The sequence below is a fragment of the Dromaius novaehollandiae genome, chromosome 22 (assembly GCF_036370855.1).
Source record: "Dromaius novaehollandiae isolate bDroNov1 chromosome 22, bDroNov1.hap1, whole genome shotgun sequence".
Taxonomy (NCBI): Eukaryota; Metazoa; Chordata; class Aves; order Casuariiformes; family Dromaiidae; genus Dromaius; species Dromaius novaehollandiae.
Window position 1 is genome coordinate 8,376,568 of NC_088119.1, and position 19,113 is coordinate 8,395,680.

A 19,113-nucleotide genomic window follows, 5' to 3' on the forward strand; every position below is an offset into this window, starting at 1 on the left:
CGCTCAAGCGTGTGCGGCTGCACCCAGCCTGCTGCCCGCAAGCACTGGCACACGCGTGCTCTTCCGTGCCGGACTCCTGCGTGCACACTCGCATGCGTGCCATCGCCCATCAGCCTGCTGCACACGCACTGGTGCAGCTGCGTGCTGGCTTCCGCTCACACCAGCTCACACGCGTGTGCTGCTGCCAGCCGAGCTGCTGCATGCTCACGTTTGAGCGTGTGCAGCTGCACGCCAGCCTGTCGCACACGTGTGCAATTGCACCCCGGAGTCGCACACGCGTGATCAGGCGTGGGCAGCTCCGCACCAGCCTGCCGCATGCTTGCTCACGCGTGTGTGCTGCTGCTTGCTAGCCTGCCCCGCGCGCGCAAGTGCGAGTGCACACCAGTCCTTGTCCACGTCCACGCTAGCCTGTTGTGCACACCTCACTGGCTCAGATGCGTGTGCCATTGCACGCCAGCCTGCAGCACACACACAGCCTCACACACAGGCTATTGCATGTCGGCCCGTGGAGCACACGCGCACACGCATGTGCCTTATGGTACGCATACACATACAGGTGCTGTTGCATGCCAGCCTGCCGTATGCACGCACAGATGAGTGCTGATGTGTGCCAGCCCACCATATAGGTGCATGTGCGCGTACACGCGCGCACACACACACACACACACACGTGTGCCATTGCATGCCAGCCCACAGTGCATGCAGACACACACACACGCACACGTGCTGCTGCACGTCAGCCCGCAGTGCATGCACACACACCCAGACACAGACACACACACACACGCACACGTGCCGTTGCACGCCAGCCCGCAGTGCATGCACACACGTGTGCTGCTGCATGTCAGCCCGCAGTACACACACACACACACGTGTGCCATTCCACGCCAGCCTGCAGTGCACACACACACACACACACACACACACACACACACACACACACACACACACACACACACACACACACGTGCCGTTGCACGCCAGCCCGCAGTGCATGCACACACACGTGTGCTGCTGCATGTCAGCCTGCAGTGCGCACACACACACACACACACACACACACACACACACACACACACACACACGCACACACACGCACCCTCACACGCACGCGTGTCCGCGCACACGTGTGCCGCCGCACGCCAGCCCGCAGCGCGCGCGCACGCTCGCACGCGCCCCCCTTGCGCGCGGCCCGTGCGCGCTCCCGCGGGCCCTTTAAGGCGCGCGCCCGCGGCCCCGCAGCGCCCCGCCCCGGGGGCAGGGGGAAGGGGGGGGGGGGGGCGGGCGAGGCTATTTTTAGCGCAGGGTTCCGTCACGTGACGGCGAGTGACGTCACCGAATGTTGTTGTCGGGGCGGGCGGGGCCGCGCCGCAAAGATGGAGGGGCGGCGGGGCGCGCGCGGGGCGGCGCGGCCGGGCAGGGCGCGCGGCGGGCGGCGCGCGGGGCCCCGCTAGGCGCCCGCTCCGCGCAGGTAACGGCGCCGCGCGCCGGGGGTCGCGCCGTGCAGTGCGGGGGGGGCCGCGATGCGGGGGGGGGGCGCCGTGCAATGCGCGGGGAGGGGAGGGGAGGGGGGGGGCGCCGTGCCCCGGCGGGGAGCGTGCGTTGCGGGGCGGGGGGGGGGCGCCGTGCACGGCGGGGAGCATGCAGCGGAGCGGGGCGGGGGGGTTCCGCCGTGCGATGTGGCGGGGGGGCCGCTATGCACCGGGGGTTGCACTGTGCAATGCGCGGGGGGGGGGGGCGTGCACCGAGGGCTGCGCCGTGCAATGCAGGGGGGGCCCCGTGCAATGTGGCGGGGGGGCCGCCGCGCACCGGGGGCTACGTTGTGCAATGCGGGGGGGGGGGGGCCGTGCCCCGGGGGCTACGTTGTGCAATGCTCGGGGGGGGCCGTGCAGCCGCGGCGCTGTGCGGGGGGCCCGGGCCGGGGCTCGTCCGCAGGGGGCTGTTTGCAAGCGCCTGTGCGGGCGGGGGGGGGGCCCGTTGCACCGGCCTCGGCTATGCCGCTACCCCCCCCAACCCGCTATGGGTGGGGGGGGTCCCTGCGGCCCCCCCTCCAACTGCGGAGCCTTGTGTAACGCGGCCGGGGCCCCGCGGCCTCATCCTGCCCGAGGATGCTCCGCGCCGGGGCTGCGGGACGGGGGGGGGGGGGGGATGCACGGCTGGATGCGGCCCCACGGTGCAGGGTGTGGGGGGGGGACACGCCGGGGGGGGGGGACACGCCGGGGGGGGGGACACGCCGGGGGCCGCTGACGGCGCTTTGCCTCCCGCAGGGCCCCCCGGGGCATGTGCCAGCGGCGCTGAGCGCCCGGCGGCCCGGCCCGACGCCCCCCCGCCGGCAGCCGCCACGTCCCGCCGGCCGCCATGAGCTCCCCCAGCGACGCAGGTGAGCCCCCCCCGGCCGCGGGGCCCCCCCGGAGGCGAAGCCCCCCCGAGCCGCCCCGGCCCGGCCCCGCGGCCTCGTCTTGCGCCGTCTGTGAAATGGGCGCGTGGCCGCGGGGCCCGGCCTCCCCGCCGGGGGGGCGTTTGGGGACGCTGGCCCCCCCGGGAGGGGGGGGGTCCCCGCTGCCACCATGTTTGCGAGCGCCAGGCGGCAGTCGCGGGGGTGGCACCGCGCGAGACGGGCAGCGCCGGGCGCCCACGGGGGTCCCGGGGCTGGTGACGGGGTGGCTCTGGGGGGGCCGCTGCTGGATGCGGCCCGCTGCATCCTCGTCCCCCCGCCCCGGTCACCTGGCTGGGGGCACGTGGGGGCTGTTTGCGAGGTGCTTCCGGGCCATGAGCCCTGGCGGCCGCTCGCTCGCTGCATGTGACGAGTTGGGCAGGTCTCAGCCCGAGGCCGCATCCACCAAAGGGCCCTTGGTCTGTGTGTGGGGGGGGTCCCCGATGCCCTTCCCATCCTTGATGTCCCCCCCCCCAGGCTCTCCGCTTGCACCCAGGCCCCCCCCAAAGCCGGGGGGGGTCGTCCCAGGCTGCCCCCGCCTCGGCTGGGCCCCGGGGGTCCGGCGGCCGGGGAGGGCTCGTTCCCGCGGCCTCCTGCCCGCCGGCAGCGCCAGGAATAGCTGCGCTGACGTCAAGCCCCAAAGCGCCCCGGCGGGCGGGGGGCCGGGGGGGGGGGCAGGCGGCCCATAAATATCCCGGCTATTAAAAGGCGCGGGCTGGGATTAACGCGCTCGTAAATAAACGTGGCCGCCCGCCGGGGGGGGTTACGCACGGTGCCCGCGCGGGGACGGTAGTGGGACGCTCAGGGCGGGGGGGTCCCTGTCATCCCCACCCCCCCCCACCCCGGTGCATCCCCGGCATCACCACCGAGCCGGTTCACATCGCTGATCCGGCAGAAAGCGGCTCCCGGTCTCCGCTTTGGGGGTCCGCGGGGCGGCCGGCAGCGGGGTTGGGGGGGTCCTGGTCTCGATGGGGGGGGGGGGGAAACGTTGTTTGGTTTTCCGGGGGGTGGGGGTGGGGGTTAATCCCCGTCGGCGTAACCTGGATTTTCTTCCTGGCAGCGCTGATGCGGCTTAATGTCCCGAGCAATTAGGGTCTCCGGTGGGATGGGGGGGGGCAGCGCTGGTGCGGCACGGGGGCGTTCGGGGGGGTCCTGGTGGTCCTGGCCCTGCGGGGGGTTTTGGGGGGGGGGGGTTATCCCCACGGGACCCCCAGGCGTGGGGGGGCCCCCACCCCACGTTACCCCTACAGCTGCCACCGCCGGCTGCAGCCCCGAGGCTGAATTTCAGGGGGAGCGCAGATTTGCCGCGTTTCGGTGCTGTGGCTGTGCTCGGGAGGGGGGGGGGGGGTTGCACTGTTCCCCCCCGCCCCGGTTCCCAGAGGGTGTCCCCCGGGGGCACCGGGGCCCGGCTCCCCTAGCGCGCTGCCCTATTTATAGCCGGCTCCTCCCGGGCTCCGGCTATTTCCAGGCGCCCTCGGCGCTCGCCGCCTCCCGGCACGCGGCGGCACGGCCTCGCCGGCCCCCCTGCACCGGGGGGGGGTTTGCACCGCGGCGGGATCCACCCCCCCCCCCATCGCGGGAGGGTTTCGGGGTCGCTCGGCCCCGGCATGCTGGTGGTGCCGGTGCGGCCGGCCGCGCCGCAGAGCATCCCCGGGACGGAGCCGCCTTTGCCCGCAGACGGTGCCGCCGGCCGCGAGGCCGCCCTGGAGCTGCTGTCCCGCGCCCAGCTGCACGCCGCCCTCCCCGCCGCAGGTGAGTGCCCGGCGGGCGCCGTGCCGTGCCGTGCCGTGCCGCTCGCCGGGATGCACCGGAGCATCCCGAGCCTGCAGGCAGCACTTGCACCTCGGTCCCGTGCCGGGGTCCCGGAGCGGGGCACTGCCATCCCGCGGGGCCGTTCCCGGTGCCGGGCTCAGTCTCGGTCTCCCGTGCGCGCGCGGGGCCGGCGCTCGCCGCCGCCCGCCCGCGGCTAAGAATACCCGGCGGGTATTTTTAGAGCTGCGGCTCTGAGCCGCTTATCTCTGCCGGGTGGCTTGCGCGGCCGGCGCTGCTGCTGCCGTGATGCCGCTGCGGGGCCGGGCTGCCCCGCGGGGGGGTTCCCGGGGGGCTTTTTGCCCCCGCCGGGGGTGATTTTGGGCTCGGTGCTGCACGTGGGCTCGGCTGTCCGGCGGCCGGGGATGCCGGGGGGGCACCGGCCCCGCTGCGATGGCGCCCGGGGGTTTTGCCGCGCGGGGCGCTGGGGCTCGGTGGCAACGCCGCTCCTCCTGGGGGGGGGACAGGGCTGTGGGGCCCCGTTACGGCCGCAGCCCCCCCCCCCCCCCCCAGACACGCTGGGGCTTCTCCTCCCCGTTGCTATGGCCTGGGGCAGCTGGGGAGAGAGGGGGGCCACGGGGGGCTTCAGTGGTGCCCCTGCTCCCTGATTTGGGGACATGGGAGCGTGCACGGGGGGGCTGGCGGTCCTTGCACGGGGTTCATGGGGGGGGCCTGGCTCTCCTTGCATGGTTGTGCATGGTGGGGGGGCTGGCTCTCCTTGCAGGGTTATGCACGGGGGGGGGGCCTGGCTCTCCTTGCACGAGCGTGCATTGGGGGGGGGCCTGGCTCTCCTTGCACGGCGTGCATGGGGGGGGGCAGCTCTCCTTGCACGGGTGTGTATGGGGGGGCCCTGGCTCTCCTTGCACGGTGTGCACGGCGGGGGGGGTGACTCTCCTCGCACCGCGTGCCGGCTCTCCCGCACATCCAGCCCCGGTGCCGCCGGCTCCGTCCCGGGTACCCCTTTGCTTTTGGTGGGCTCTTGGCCACCAAGGGGTTAATCAGAGCCCGTCGGTCCCCTCCTGGGCTCGGGGTCCTTGTCCCCCCCCCAAGTGCCGGCGGCGGGGGGGGCGGGCGGCGGGCCAGGCGGCGTGACGGCCCCTCGCCAGCCCAAAGCCACTTCTGAGGCTCCCCTAAGTGCAGGGTTGTCTGGGCTGGGCCGCCCCTGCCCCTCCCACGGCTATTTTTAGGCCAGGCGCCGTGGCCCCCCCCGGCCCCCCCCCCCCGGCGGGCACCGGGGCGCTGCTGCCCCTGCCACGGGGGGGGGGGGGGCATTGTGCCCCTTCCCTGAGTGCCCCTGGGGGCTGCTCAGCTCCGGGCTCGCCTGGTGGGGGGGGGCGGGGGGGGAAGGTCCATACTGGGGGGACTGGCTGGTACTGGGGGAAGGCACCAGTGCTGGGGGGCAGCTGGTGGGGGGGCATTTGTCCCCCTGGCACTGGGAGGGCACAGGCTGGCACTGGGAGAGGGACTGGTTGGTACTGGAGGGCTGGCACGGGGAGGGCTGGCTGGCACTGGGAGGACTGGTTGGCACTGGGAGGGGGGCTGGCTGGCACTGGGGGGCTGTTTGGTACTGGGGAAGGGGACTGGTTAGTACTGGGGGCCAGATTGTTAATTGGGGGGCTGAGCATCGCTGGACTGGGGAGGGGGGCTGGCTGGTACTGGGGGCTGGTTTGCACTGGGAGGGGGATTGGTACTGGGGAAGGGAACTGGTTGGTACTGGGGGCTGGCTGACACCGGGGGGGGGGACTGGTTGGTACTGGGGGCCAGTTTGCACTGGGAGGGGACTGGTTGGTACTGGGGGCCGGCTGGCACTGGGAGGGGGGCCGGCTGGCACTGGGGAAGGGAACTGGCTGGCACTGGGGGGGGCTGGCTGGCACTGGGGGCTGTTGTGCGGGGGGGGGGGGGTGGCCGGGGGGGGTCATCCGCCCGCCCGCCTCGGCGCAGTGACGTCCGCGGGCCGGTCCCGGGCGCGCGTCAGCGGCCGCCGCGATGCCGCGCTGCGGGGGGGCCGGGCGCATCAGCATGCAGCGCGCGCCCCCCGCCCCCGCCTTCCTGTTCGCACGGGCCCCGGCGTCCGGGGGCGGGGGGCGGGGGGGGGGGGCTGCGCCGCCCCGGGCGCCTGGGTCCCCTCCTCGGGCCCTGCTCTGATTGGGGGGGGGGGGGTCATGGGGGGGGCTGAGCCGTGCCCCCCACATCTGGGTCTTTGGGGTCGTCGCTGTAGACCCTGTGGGGTGGGGACGCCTGGGCCCATCATTGCCCTTGGAGCTGGCAGGGGCCGGGGGCACGGGGGTCTCTGGGCGGCCCCCCCCCCCCGGCCCCCCCCCGGCAGCGGGCTGATGGCCGTGCCGGCAGGGCCGGAGGGGCCGGCGGAGGCGCCGGAGACGGGCGGCGAGCGCCGGGCGCCGGGGCTGGACGCGGCGGCGCGGGAGCGGCAGCTGCAGCGCGAGCTCCTGGCCCTCAAGCAGCAGCAGCAGCTCCAGAAGCAGCTGCTCTTCGCCGAGTTCCAGAAGCAGCACGAGCACCTCACGCGCCAGCACGAGGTGCAGCTCCAGAAGCACCTCAAGGTGGGCCGGCCCCGCCGCGGGGGGGGCGGGGGGAGCCCCGGGGCGATGGGGCCATGGGGAGGGACTGGGGTGATGGAGCCCTGGGTTATCATATACTCCAGGGTGATGGAGCCATAGGAAGGGTTTGGAGGTGACAGATCCATGGGGTAGCAGGTACCCCAGGGTGACGGAGCCATGGGAAGGGACTGGGGGTGATGGAGCCGTGGGGTATCATATACTCCAGGGCGATGGAGCCATAGGAAGGGTTTGGAAGTGATGGATCCATGGGGTATCAAATACCCCAGGGTGATGGAGCCATGGAGCATCATATATCCCGGAGTGATGGAGCCATGGGAAGGGGTTGGGGGTGATGGAGCCCTGGAGCATCACCTACCTCAGGGTGATGGAGCCATGGGTTGGGGGCGATGGAGCCATGGGGCATCACCTACCCCGGGGTGATGGAGCCATGGGGCATCATATACCCTGGGGTGATGGAACCATGGGAAGGGGTTGGGGGTGATGGAGCCATGGGGTATCACCTACCCCAGGGTGATGGATCCATGGAGCATCATATACACCAGAGCGATGGAGTCATAAGAAGGGTTTGGAGCTGGTGGAGCTCTAGGGTATCAGGTACCCCAGGGTGATGGATCCATGGAGCATCACATACCCTGGGGTGATGGGGTGCTGGGCAGGGATCGGGGTGATGGAGCTGTGGGGTACCACACACACTGGGGTGGTGGAGCCGTGGGCCATCATGTACCCTTGGGGTGATGGTGCAACTGGGAGGGGATCTGGGGGTGGGGATCACATACCCCAGGGCGATGGAGCCCTATGGGGCAGCTTGGGGGGCGATGGAGCCGCATGGGGGGGTTGGGGCAGGGTGTCACGCACCCTCCTGGGGTGACGGAGCCTTTGCGGGGGGAGCGATGAGGCCCCGGGCCCGACCCGTGGAGGGGGATGGGAGGTTGGAGGGGTGGGGCCGGGGGTCCCGTCGGGGGTCCGAGCCGGTCGCGTGGCCCCGCAGCAGCAGCAGGAAGCGCTGGCCGCCCGCCGGCAGCAGGAGCTGGAGCAGCAGCGGCAGCGCGAGCGGCAGGAGGCCCTGGAGCAGCAGCGCCTGGAGCAGCTCCACGCCCTGCGCACCAAGGACAAGAGCCGCGAGAGTGAGCGCCGGGGGGCTGGATGCATGCTGGGGGCCCTAGGGCCCGGGGGGCGGATGTGGGTCTGGGGGCAGATACATGGTCCAGTGGGTGGATGTGAGTCTGGGATGATACAGGGTCCAGGGGGCAGATATGTGGTCCATGGGGTGGATGTGGGAAAAGGGTGATATAGGGTCCAGGTGGCAGATATGGGGTCTGGGGTGGATGTGAGCCTGGGGTGATGTAAGGTCTGGGGGGCAGATATGGGGTCTGGAGGGGGAGGTGGGCCTGGGGTGATATAGGGTCCAGGGGGCAGATATGGGGTCCAGGGGTGGATGTGGGAAAAGGGTGATACAGGGTCTATGGGGAGATATGGGGTCTGGGGGGAGGATGTGAGCCCAGGGTGATATAGGGTTGGGGGGCCAGATATGGGGTCCAGGGTGGATGCAAGAAAAGGGTGATATGGGGTCTGGGAGGAGATACAGGGTCTGGGGTAGATGTGAGCCCAGGGTGATATAGGGTCTGGGGGGCAGATATGGGGTCCATGGGGTGGATGTGAGCCCGGAGGGACACAGGGCTGGGGGAGGGGGGGGTGACAGACTTTAGGGGGTGGCTGTGGGGCCTGGGCGCAGTGGGGCGCCGGGGGGGGCTGGGGGGGCCGGCGTCCCCCCGTCCGCAGCCACCGCCGCCGCCAGGCGCCATCGCCAGCACCGAGGTGAAGCTGAAGCTCCAGGAGTTCCTGCTCAGCAAGACGAAGGAGCCGCCCGCCGGCCCCCTCAACCATTCCCTCCCCCAGCACCCCAAATGTTGGTACGTGCCCCCTCCCCGCGCCCCGCCGAGGGGCCCAGGCGTCCGGGGGGGGGGCTCGCTAACACCGTCCATCACCCCAGGGCTCACCATACCTCGTTGGACCAGAGTTCCCCCCCCCAGAGCGGCAGCCCGGGGACGCCGCCGTCCTACAAGCTGCCGCTGCTCGGCACCTACGACGGCCGGGACGACTTCCCGCTGCGCAAAACCGGTGGGTGAGCCGAGGCGCGCGGGGCGCAGCCCCCCGGCGCCGGCCCTAACGCCGCCTCTCGTGCCTCCGGTGCCCGCAGCCTCCGAGCCCAACCTCAAAGTGCGCTCGCGCTTAAAACAGAAGGTGGCCGAGCGGCGGAGCAGTCCCCTGCTGCGGAGGAAGGACGGCACCGTCATCAGCACCTTCAAGAAGCGGGCCATCGAGATCACGGGTGACCGCGAGGGGAGGGCGCCGGGCGCTGGGCTCTTTCGCTTGGGCTTCTTTCCCGCGAGCAGATCCTCCGGCCGGGGCTTCCTGCGTGCACTTGTTTGCACGCTCGTGCACGTTTGCACGCTTTTGCACGGGCTTGCGTCGTGCCCTGGCGGCGGAGGGGAAGCCGAGGGCGCCCGTGACGCCCGCCCGCCCGCCCCGCAGTGTCCTCGGTGTGCAACAGCGCCCCGGGCTCCGGGCCCAGCTCGCCCAACAGCTCCAACAGCGCCATCGCCGAGAACGGCTTCACCGGCTCCGTCCCCAACATCCACGCCGAGGTAGGCGCCCGTTCGCGACCGCGAGTGGCGCGTTGTGGTCTCGGGGTCGCAGGGGTGATGTGAGCACGCGCGTGTGCACACTCACAGCTTGCACGGGCTGCATGCATGCACGCTCACAGCTTGCACAGACCATTCGCACGCTCACAGCTTGCACAGACTGTGCATGCGTGCGTGCTCAGAACTTGCACGGACCATGCACACACTCACAGCTTGCACGGACTGTGCACGTGTGCATGCTCACAGCTTGCACGGACTGCATGCATGCACACTCACAGCTTGCACAGACCATGCACACGCTCACAGCTTGCACGCTTACAGCTTGCACACTCACAGCTTGCATGGACCATGCACACGCTCATAGTTTGCACGGACTGCACATGTGCGTGCTCACAGCTTGCACGGACTATGTATGCGCTCACACCTTGCACAGACTGTGCACATGCGTGCTTATAGCTTGCATGGACTGCACGCGTGTATGCTCACAGCTTGCACGGACTGTGCACACGCTCACAGCTTGCGTGGACCGCACACGCGTGCACTTAGAGCTTGCACGGACCGCGCGTGCACACTCGGGCCCCGGGCGCCGTGCTGGTGCACGTGCCGCCGGTGCACCGCGGGTTCGGGGCGCCGTGCAGCGGGTGCGGGTGCCAGCCGCCGGGCGCAGGGCCGTGCGTGCGTGTGCGCGTGCTGGGTGTCACCTTGAGCCGGCTCCGGGTGCCGCAGAGCCGCCTCTGCCTCGCATCCCAATCAGGCGGCGCCGCGGCGGGGCCGAGCCGGGTGCTGCGGGGGGGGGACGGGGACGGGGACCGCGGTGGCACCGGGGGGGCTCCCGTGTGCCCCCCCCGCGCCTGAGCCCGGCACCTCCCGGCCCGCAGCAGCTCCTGCCCCAGCACCGAGCCCTCACCCTGGACGGCGCCGGCCAGCTCAGCCTCTACACGTCCCCGTCCCTGCCCAACATCTCCCTGGGGCTGCAGGCCACCGTCACCGTGACCAACTCCCACCTCAACGTGAGTGGGGGCCGGGGGGGGGACCCCACTCCCCCCGGGGGTGGCACGGGGACCTGGTATTACACAGGGCCACCTCAGGGCCCTCTGCCCCACGGGGGTGGCATGGGGACCTGGCATCCTGTGAGGGTGGCACGGGGACCTGCTGTCCCATGGGGTTGGCGTTGGGACCCTGTACCCTGTGGGGGTGGCATGACACCAGGTGGTGTCCCCTGGGGGTGGCATGGGGACCTGGTATCTCTGGGGGTGGCATGGGGACCCAGCACGCTATGGGGGTGGCACGGGGACCTGCTGTCCCATGGGGTTGGCGTTGGGACCCTGCACCTATGGGGGGTGGCATGACAGCAGGTGGTGTCCCCTGGGGGTGGCACGGGGACCTGGTGCCCCGTGGGGGTGGCACGGGGCTCCTGTGGATGGCGTGGGGCTGACATGGGGCGCTGGCACCCCACGGGGTTGGCGTGGGGACCTGGTGCCACCCAGGGGGTGACCGATGGGGCGGGAGCCCAGGTGTCCGGGCTCGGCGCTGCCCGGGGCCCGTCCGTGCCTCGGTTTCCCCCGCTGGAGCGGGGCGGCATGGGGGGGGGGTCGGCCGGGGCGCTGAGCCGCCCCCCCGCGCCGCAGGCGTCCCCCAAGCTGCCGGCGGAGGCCGAGCGGCCGGCGGTGGCGGCTCTGCGGCCCGGGGCCGCCCTCGGCGGCAAGTTCCTGAGCACCTCGTCCATCCCGGGCTGCCTGCTGGGGGTGGCACTGGAGGGGGACGCGCCCGGCCCCGGCCCCGGCCCCGCGTCCCTGCTGCAGCACGTGCTGCTGCTGGAGCAGGCGCGCCAGCAGAGCACCCTCATCGCCGGTGAGTCCCCCCCCAACCACGCCGCCGGGCCTCGGTGTCCCCCCCGCCCGGCTCGGGCGCCCGCTGACGCGGCTGTGCCCGCAGTGCCCCTGCACGGGCAGTCGCCGCTGGTGACGGGGGAGCGCGGGGCGGCGGGCGCGCGGGCGGCGAGCAAGCTGCCGCGCCACCGGCCCCTGAGCCGCACGCAGTCGTCGCCGCTGCCCCAGAGCCCCCAGGCGCTGCCCCACGGCGCCCTGCAGCACCACTTCCTCGAGAAGCAGCAGCAGGTCCAGCTGGGCAAGGTGGGCACGGGGCGGCCGTGGGGTGGGGTGGCCATGGGGCGGGGACGGGCTGGCTTGGGGTGGGCATGGGTCAAGGTGGCCGTGGGGTGACCATGGGGTGACCATGGGGCAGGGACAGGGGCTGGCATGGGGTGGGCATGGGTCAAGGAGGCCATGGGGTGACCATGGGGCAGGGACAGAGGCTGGCATGGGGTGGGCATGGGTCAAGGTGGCCATGGGGTGACCATGGGGCGACCATGGGGCAGGGACAGAGGCTGGCATGGGGTGGGCATGGGTCAAGGTGGCCGTGGGGTGACCATGGGGCAGGGACAGGCTGGCATGGGGTGGGCATGGGTCAAGGGCTGGCACGGGACAAGGTGGCCATGGGGCGACCATGGGGCAAGGGCAGATACAGGGTGGGCATGGGATGGGGGGGCCATGGGGCAGGGGCTGGCACGGGGTGGGCATGGGCAGGGACAGAGGCTGGCATGGGGTGGCCATGGGATGAGGTGGCCATGGGGTGACCACGGGGCAGGGGCTGGCATGGGGTGACCATGGAACAAAGGTGGGTACAGGGTGGCCATGGGACAAGGTGGCCATGGGGTGACCATAGGACAGGGGTGGGTGGGGGGTGGCCATGGGACAAGGTGGCCATGGGGTGACCACGGGGCAGGGGCTGGCATGGGGTGGCCATGGGACAAGGTGGTCTAGGGGTCACCATGGGACAAGGTGACCATGGGGCTGGCAGGGGGTGGCCGTGGGACTTGCCACGGTGGCTTTCTGAGCGGGGGGTGCCCGCGCCCCAGCTGCTGTCCAAGCCGGGGGAGCTGCCGCGGCAGCCGCCCACCCACCCCGAGGAGACCGAGGAGGAGCTGACGGAGCAGCAGGAGCCGGCACCGGGCGCCCCCCCCGGCCCCCCCCAGGCCCTCGCCTCCCCGGACGCCGGGGCCCCCCCGGAGGCGCCGCAGGAGGCTGAGGGCTGCGGGGCGCCCCGCGACGAGGCGGGTGACAGCGGCGACGACGGCGAGGCCGCCGGGAGCCCCGACGTCACCGAGCTGGGCGTCACCTACAAGCAGGTGGGTGCTTGGGTGCCCCTTGGCTCGGGGGGGGCAGAGGGACAGGGACCCCCACCATGGTCCCCATGGCACTGGCGCCGCCCTTGCACGAGGGTCTCTTGCACGAGGGTCTCTTGCACGAGGGTCTCTCTTGCACGGGGGTCCCGCCTGGCTCTCGCCCGGCCGGGTGGCCCCCCCCCCCCGGCTTCGTCGGGGCCCCGGCCCCCCCGGCCCCACGCGCTGCCGCAGCGATGACTCGGAGGGGCCGTGAGTCATCGCCGCCCCCACGCCGGCCTCCCGGCTCCGCCGCCCCCGCGCCGCGGCCCCCCGCCCGCCCGCGGCCCCCGCCGTGACTCATCCCCGCTGCTGCCGCCTCGGACGTGGCCCGCCCCCTCCGCGGGCTGCGGGGACCGGCGCGGGGACGGGGACGGCTCAGCCACGCGCGCGCCTGCCCCACCGTGTTACTGTCGTGCGTGGCGTTTCCGCGCTCGGCCGCGATGCAGGGATGCGCCTGGGTGCATCCGCGGGACGGGCGTTGGTGCGCGTTGCACGGGTGCGTGTGCATTGCACGGGGTGCATGCTGGCATGTGTGCATTGCACGGGGTGTGTGCCTGTGTGCGTTGCACGGGGCGCATGCGTGTTGCACGCGGTGCATGCCGGTGCGTGTGCATTGTGTGTGGCGTGTGCCCGTGTGTGTTGCACGGGACGTGTGCGCACTGCACTTGGTGTGTGCCCACGTGTTGCACGTGGCTTGTGTGTGTTGCACGGGGTGCATGCGTGTTGCACGTGGTGTGTGCCCATGTGTTGCACATGGCTCGTGTGCATTGCACGGGGTACGTGCCCATGTGTTGCACGGGGGGTGTGTGTGTTGCACGCCCGCATGTTGCATGGGGCGCGGGCTCATTGCACGTGGTGTGTGCCCATGTGTTGCACACAGCTTGTGTGCGTTGCATGGGGCGCATGCCTATGTGTTGCACAGGGGGTGTGCGTGTTGCACGCCTGTGCGTTGCACGGGCGCATTGCACGTGGTGCACGCCTGCACGCTGCACGGGGCTCGTGCACGTTGCATGGGGCGTGTGCCCCCGTGTTGCACGGGGCTCGTGCGCGTTGCACGGGGCGCGTGCCCCCGCGTGTTGCGCGGGGCTCAGGCGTTTCCCGGCGCAGGTGTTCGCCGACGCGCAGCCGCTGCAGCCGCTGCAGCTCTTCCCCGCGGCGCCCCTGGGCCTCCTGGCGCTGCCGCACCAGGCGCTGAGCCGCACCCAGTCGTCCCCCGCCAGCGCCGGGCTCAAGCCCCCCCCGCCCGACGCCCCCCCCAAGCACCTCTTCACTACAGGTAGGGGCAGCGGGGGCTGGCGCCTGGGGACGTCCTTGTCCCGGGGGGGTGTCCCTGGCCTGTGGGTCACCCCGTCCCTCGGTGCGCCCAGGGGTGTCCCTGTCCCGTGGGTGTCCCTGTCCCGGGGGGTGCCAGGTGCCTTGGTTGGCCTGAGGGTGCCCCTGTCCCATGGGGTGCCCCATACCGTGGTGGGCCTGGGGGTGCCCATTTCCTATGGGGTGGCCATGAGATGTCCCTGTCCCATGGTCACCCTGTCCCTTGGTGGGTCTAGGGGCGTCCCTGTCCCATCGGGGTGTCACGTCCCTTGGTTGGCCTGGAGGTGCCCATGTCTCATGAGGGCGCCCCTGTCCCGTGGGGTGCCCACGTCCCATGGGGGTGTCCCTGGGGTGCCCCTGTCCCATGGGGTGCCCTGTCCCCTGGTGGGCCTGGGGGTGCCCATGTCCCATGGGGTGTCCATGAGATGTCCCTGTCCCATGGGGCACCCTGTTCCTTGGTTGGCCTGGGGGGGTCCCTGTCCCATGGGGTGTCCCTGTCCCATTGGGGTGCCCTGTCCCTTGGTTGGCCTGGGGGTGCCCTTGTCCCACAGGGGTGCCCGTGCCCCATGGCCTGTCCCTGTCCCCCGGGGCGCCCCACGGGTGGGGGGGCCGAGCCCGGGGGGTGGCGGCGGCCCCGGCCCAGGCGCCCCGCTGCGGCTGCCCCGCGCAGGCCTGGTCTACGACACGTTCATGCTGAAGCACCAGTGCGCCTGCGGCAACACCACGGTGCACCCCGAGCACGCCGGCCGCATCCAGAGCATCTGGTCCCGCCTGCAGGAGACCGGGCTGCTGGGCAAGTGCGAGGTGAGGCCGGGCGCCCCGGGGGCTCCCGGGGTGGGGGGTCCCCGCTCGGGCTCACCCCCGTCCCCCCCCCTCGTCCCGCAGCGCATCCGGGGCCGCAAGGCGACGCTGGAGGAGATCCAGACGGTGCACTCGGAGCACCACGCGCTGCTCTACGGCACCAGCCCCCTCAACCGCCAGAAGCTCGACAGCAAGAAGCTCCTGGGTAGGCGTCGGCGTCGCCCGTCGCAGCCCGGACGCCTGGGCCCCTTTCCGAGTCTGGGCCGGCGGGGCAGGTGACGGGAGGAGCCCTCTTGGGGGGACGGCGCGGTGGCCCGCGTCACCGCGCTCTCTGCCCCGCAGGTCCCATCAGCCAGAAGACGTACGCGGTGCTGCCGTGCGGGGGCATCGGGGTGAGCACGCGGCGGCCCGGGGGGGGGGAGGGACGCGCTGGGGGGCCGGGCCCCGCTGACGTGTCCCCGCCGGCGTCCCCGGGCAGGTGGACAGTGACACGGTGTGGAACGAGATGCACTCGTCCAGCGCCGTGCGCATGGCCGTGGGCTGCCTCGTGGAGCTGGCCTTCAAAGTGGCCGCCGGGGAGATCAAGGTGAGCGTGCCGCCGCGGCAGGCTTGCGCGGGCGCACACGCGTGTGCGTGTCTGTGTGTGCATGCACGCTTGCACTGCCCTCGTGCATGCCGGCACTCGTGTGCGTGCTTGATAGCCCTTGTGTGTGCTTGCACGTGTGCACACCGCCTTGTTGCATGCTCCCGTGGGTGTGCACAGTGGTCCTCGTGCACGCTCACGTGTGTGCGCGATGGCCCTCATGCACGCTCACGTGTGTGCATGCTGCTCTTGTGCACACTTCCCTGGGTGTGCGTGACGGCCCTCGTGCACGCTTGCCTGCGCGCCGACCCTCGTGCGCGTGGGAGCTGCGCACACGCCCGTGCACGCGGGGCCTTGCACGCCCTGCGACGCCGCTGCCTGCAGCCGGCTTTGCAAAGCGCCCGGGTGCAGCGCTGGGGGGGCAGCGGGAAGGGCCCCCCCCTGCACACACGTGTGCACACAGGTGTCCCTCTGTCCTTGCAGAACGGCTTCGCGGTCATCCGGCCCCCGGGGCACCACGCGGAGGAGTCCACGGCCATGTGAGTGCCAGGGACCCCGGTGTCCGGGGCTGGGGGGGGCCCGGTCCCGCGCCGGTCTCATCCTGCCCCCCCTCCCCAGGGGCTTCTGCTTCTTCAACTCGGTGGCCATCTCGGCCAAGCTGCTGCAGCAGAAGCTCAGCATCGGCCGCATCCTCATCGTGGACTGGGTAAGGCGGTGGTGCCCCCCCAGCCTGTGTCCCCCCCCCCCCCCCCCGGCACGGGGGGAGTCCGTGGGGGGGCTGACGGCGCTGCCCGCTCGCAGGACATCCACCACGGCAACGGCACGCAGCAGGCCTTCTACAGCGACCCCGACGTGCTCTACATCTCCCTGCACCGCTACGACAACGGCAACTTCTTCCCCGGCAGCGGGGCGCCCGAGGAGGTGAGCGCCGGGGGGGGGGACACGCGGGACGTCACCCCCAAACCCCCCCCCCCAGGCGGGCCCAGGCGTCCGGGGGCTCACGCGCGCCTCCGCCCAGGTGGGCAGCGGGATGGGAGTGGGCTACAACATCAACATCGCCTGGACGGGCGGCGTGGACCCCCCCATCGGCGACGTCGAGTATCTCACCGCCTTCAGGTAGGTGGGGGGGGCCGGGGGGGGCCCGGGGGGGGCCGAGGGCCGCCCTGACGCCCGGCGCCCCCAGGACCGTGGTGATGCCCATCGCCACCGAGTTCTCCCCGGACGTGGTGCTGGTCTCGGCCGGCTTCGACGCCGTCGAGGGCCACTTGTCCCCGCTGGGCGGCTACTCCGTCACCGCCAAATGTGAGTGGGGGACACGCAGGGGTGGGGGGACCGGCCACGCCGAGCCGCTTGTCACCGCTGCGTCCCCCACCCTGGCCGCAGGTTTCGGCCACTTGACCAAGCAGCTGATGAAGCTGGCGGGGGGCCGGGTGGTGCTGGCGCTGGAGGGGGGCCACGACCTGACGGCCATCTGCGACGCCTCGGAGGCCTGCGTCTCCGCGCTGCTCGGCCTGGAGGTAGGGCGCTGCCGTGGGGGGGCCCAGCCCCGTGTTCCCCCCCACACACGTCCCCATGCGTCCCACCCCATCCCCACGCCCTGCCTCAGTTTCCCCATGGCAGTGCCTGGACCATGGGGTGGCCTCGAGCCCCGTTGGGGGGGCTGGCGGCGGGGTGGGGGGGTCTCGGCGCTGTCCCCCAGCTCTGATGGCTCCCCCCGCCGTGTCCCCCCCCCCTTGGCAGCTGGAGCCGCTGGACCCGTCGCTGCTGCAGCAGAAGCCCAACGTCAACGCCGTGGCCACCCTGGAGAAGGTCATCGAGATCCAGAGTGAGCGGCCCCGGCCGGGGGGACGCGCTGCCCTGCCGGGGGGCTCGGGGCTGGGGGGGGGGCCCGGGGTTTGTCCCTGCTGGGGGGGGACCTGCGGGGGTCCCTTGGGCTGGGTGGTTCCCCAGGGGTTTGTCCCTGCTGGGGGGGACCTAAAGGGGTCCCTGGGGCTTGGAGGGGTCCCTAGGGCCAGGGGGTCCCCAGGGCCGTCCCTGCTGGGGGGGGGAAATCAGAGGGGTCCCTGGGGTTGTCCCTGCTTGGGGGGGGGCCACCTGCAGGGGTCCCCAGGGCTCGGGGGGGTAACCGGAGGGGTCCCCAGGGCTGTCCCTGCTGGGGGGGGAACCAGAGGGGTCCCCAGGGCTGTCCCTGCTGGGGGGCACCTGCAGGAGTCCCTGGGGCTCAGGGGGTCCCTGGGGCTGTCCCTGCTGGGGGGGGAACTGGAGGGGGTCGCTGGGGGGGGGGGTCCCAGGGGCTGGGGGGGGTCCCAGTGTTTTCCCTGCTGGGGGGGGGCCTGGAGGGGTCCCCGGGGCTCAGGTGGTTCCTGGGGTCTGTCCCCCCCGGGGGGGACTCAGAGGGGTCCCCAGGGCTCAGGGGAGTCCTTGGGGTCTGTCCCTGCTGGGGGGGCCCCACGGGGGCCAGGCCCTGACGCCGGGCGCGCAGGCAAGCACTGGGGCTCGGTGAAGCGCTTCGCGGCGGCCGTGGGCTGCTCCCTGCTCGAGGCGCAGGAGGGCGAGGGCGAGGAGGCCGAGACGGTGACCGCCATGGCCCTGCTCTCCGTGGGCGCCGAGCAGCGCCGGGGCAGCGGCGACCGCAGCGCCAGGTACGGCCGCGCACGGAGCTGCACGTGCTCGGCGCGTTCCCGCGGGGATGCTCCTCACTCCAGGCCGTGCACGGAGCTGCACGCGGCCATCGTGTTCCCTTGGGGATGCTCCTCGCTCCGGGCCGCGCACGGAGCTGCACGTGGCCGTCGCGTTCCCGTGGGGATGCTCCTTGCTCCGGGCTGCGCACGGAGCTGCATGCGGCCATCGTGTTCCTGCGGGGATGCCCCTTGCTCCGGGCTGCGCACGGAGCTGCACGCGGCCGTTGTGTTCCCGTGGGGATGCCCCTTGCTCCAGGCCGTGCACAGAGCTGCACGCGGCCATCGTGTTCCTGCGGGGATGCTCCTCGCTCCGGGCTGTGCACGGAGCTGCACGCGGCCCCGTGGGGGAGGCCCTGGGTCCCAGATCGATCCCTTTCTCCCTGGGCCCCGCTAATGCCCGGCGCCCTCTCTGCCCCCCCAGAGCTGCGGAGGAGCCGATGGAGGCAGAGCCCGTGCTGTGAGGTGCCACTTCCCGCTGCTGGCGCTCCTTCCCAGGGGGCAGCCGTGATATTTTTCCGTTCCTGAAAAGAAACACCGACAGAGAGGAGAAAAAAGAAAAAAAAAAAAAAGAAAAAAAAGGAAAAAAACAACAAAACCCAAAACGGAAGGAAACCAGGAGGAAAAACAGGAAAAAAAAAAAGAGGAAAATTATTTTCTTTTTCTATTAAAAAGAGGAGAAAAACCCCACGTCCTGTTGGGCTCCAGCTCCACGCGGTGTTTGCGGTCGTGTCTCTTGTGCAGCATCGGTTCCACCAGCGTCCCCGCTCGTCCCGCGCCGCCGGGGCTCGGCCCGCCGTCCGTCCGTCCGTCCGCTCGTTCCAAGTCTCTGCCGTTGTCCGTTGGGTCGCCGCGTCCCTTCTCCCGCTTTCCCAGGCGGGCGGCTCCGAGCTCGCCGCTCCTCGCGGCTCTTCTCGGCGTTTTTCTTTGGTTTTTTTTTCCTCCTGTCGCCCTTTTCCCCGAACGCGGCCTCCGGGGCTCCCTCCTTCCCTGCCGGCTCCAGCCGAGCAGCCCGGGGGAGGCGGTGGGAAACATTCGTGCCTTTAATTAAGT

General features: G+C 71.8%; 1 protein-coding gene across 4 annotated transcripts; it reads left to right on the forward strand.

Moving 5' to 3' along the window:
- Positions 1 to 1,365: 1,365 nt before the first annotated feature.
- HDAC5 (histone deacetylase 5) lies at positions 1,366 to 18,750 on the forward strand. Of its 4 annotated transcripts, none has more exons than XM_064524532.1 (27): positions 1,366 to 1,471; positions 2,268 to 2,380; positions 4,112 to 4,186; positions 6,593 to 6,804; positions 7,811 to 7,946; positions 8,618 to 8,732; positions 8,813 to 8,940; positions 9,020 to 9,151; positions 9,355 to 9,467; positions 10,343 to 10,474; positions 11,093 to 11,315; positions 11,400 to 11,596; positions 12,382 to 12,651; positions 13,795 to 13,963; positions 14,669 to 14,802; positions 14,884 to 15,004; positions 15,142 to 15,191; positions 15,278 to 15,385; positions 15,866 to 15,921; positions 16,001 to 16,088; positions 16,184 to 16,303; positions 16,401 to 16,498; positions 16,566 to 16,684; positions 16,766 to 16,899; positions 17,123 to 17,207; positions 17,865 to 18,024; positions 18,485 to 18,750. In XM_064524532.1, exons 2-27 carry the CDS (start codon positions 2,359 to 2,361, stop codon positions 18,522 to 18,524), a joined length of 3,237 nt encoding a protein of 1,078 aa, XP_064380602.1. In that variant the 5' UTR covers positions 1,366 to 1,471; positions 2,268 to 2,358; the 3' UTR covers positions 18,525 to 18,750. The 4 variants fall into 4 exon arrangements, with proteins under 4 accessions (XP_064380602.1, XP_064380603.1, XP_064380604.1 ...); XM_064524533.1 differs by having other exon boundaries at positions 10,346 to 10,474; XM_064524534.1 differs by having other exon boundaries at positions 7,814 to 7,946.
- The last annotated feature ends 363 nt before the right edge of the window (positions 18,751 to 19,113 follow it).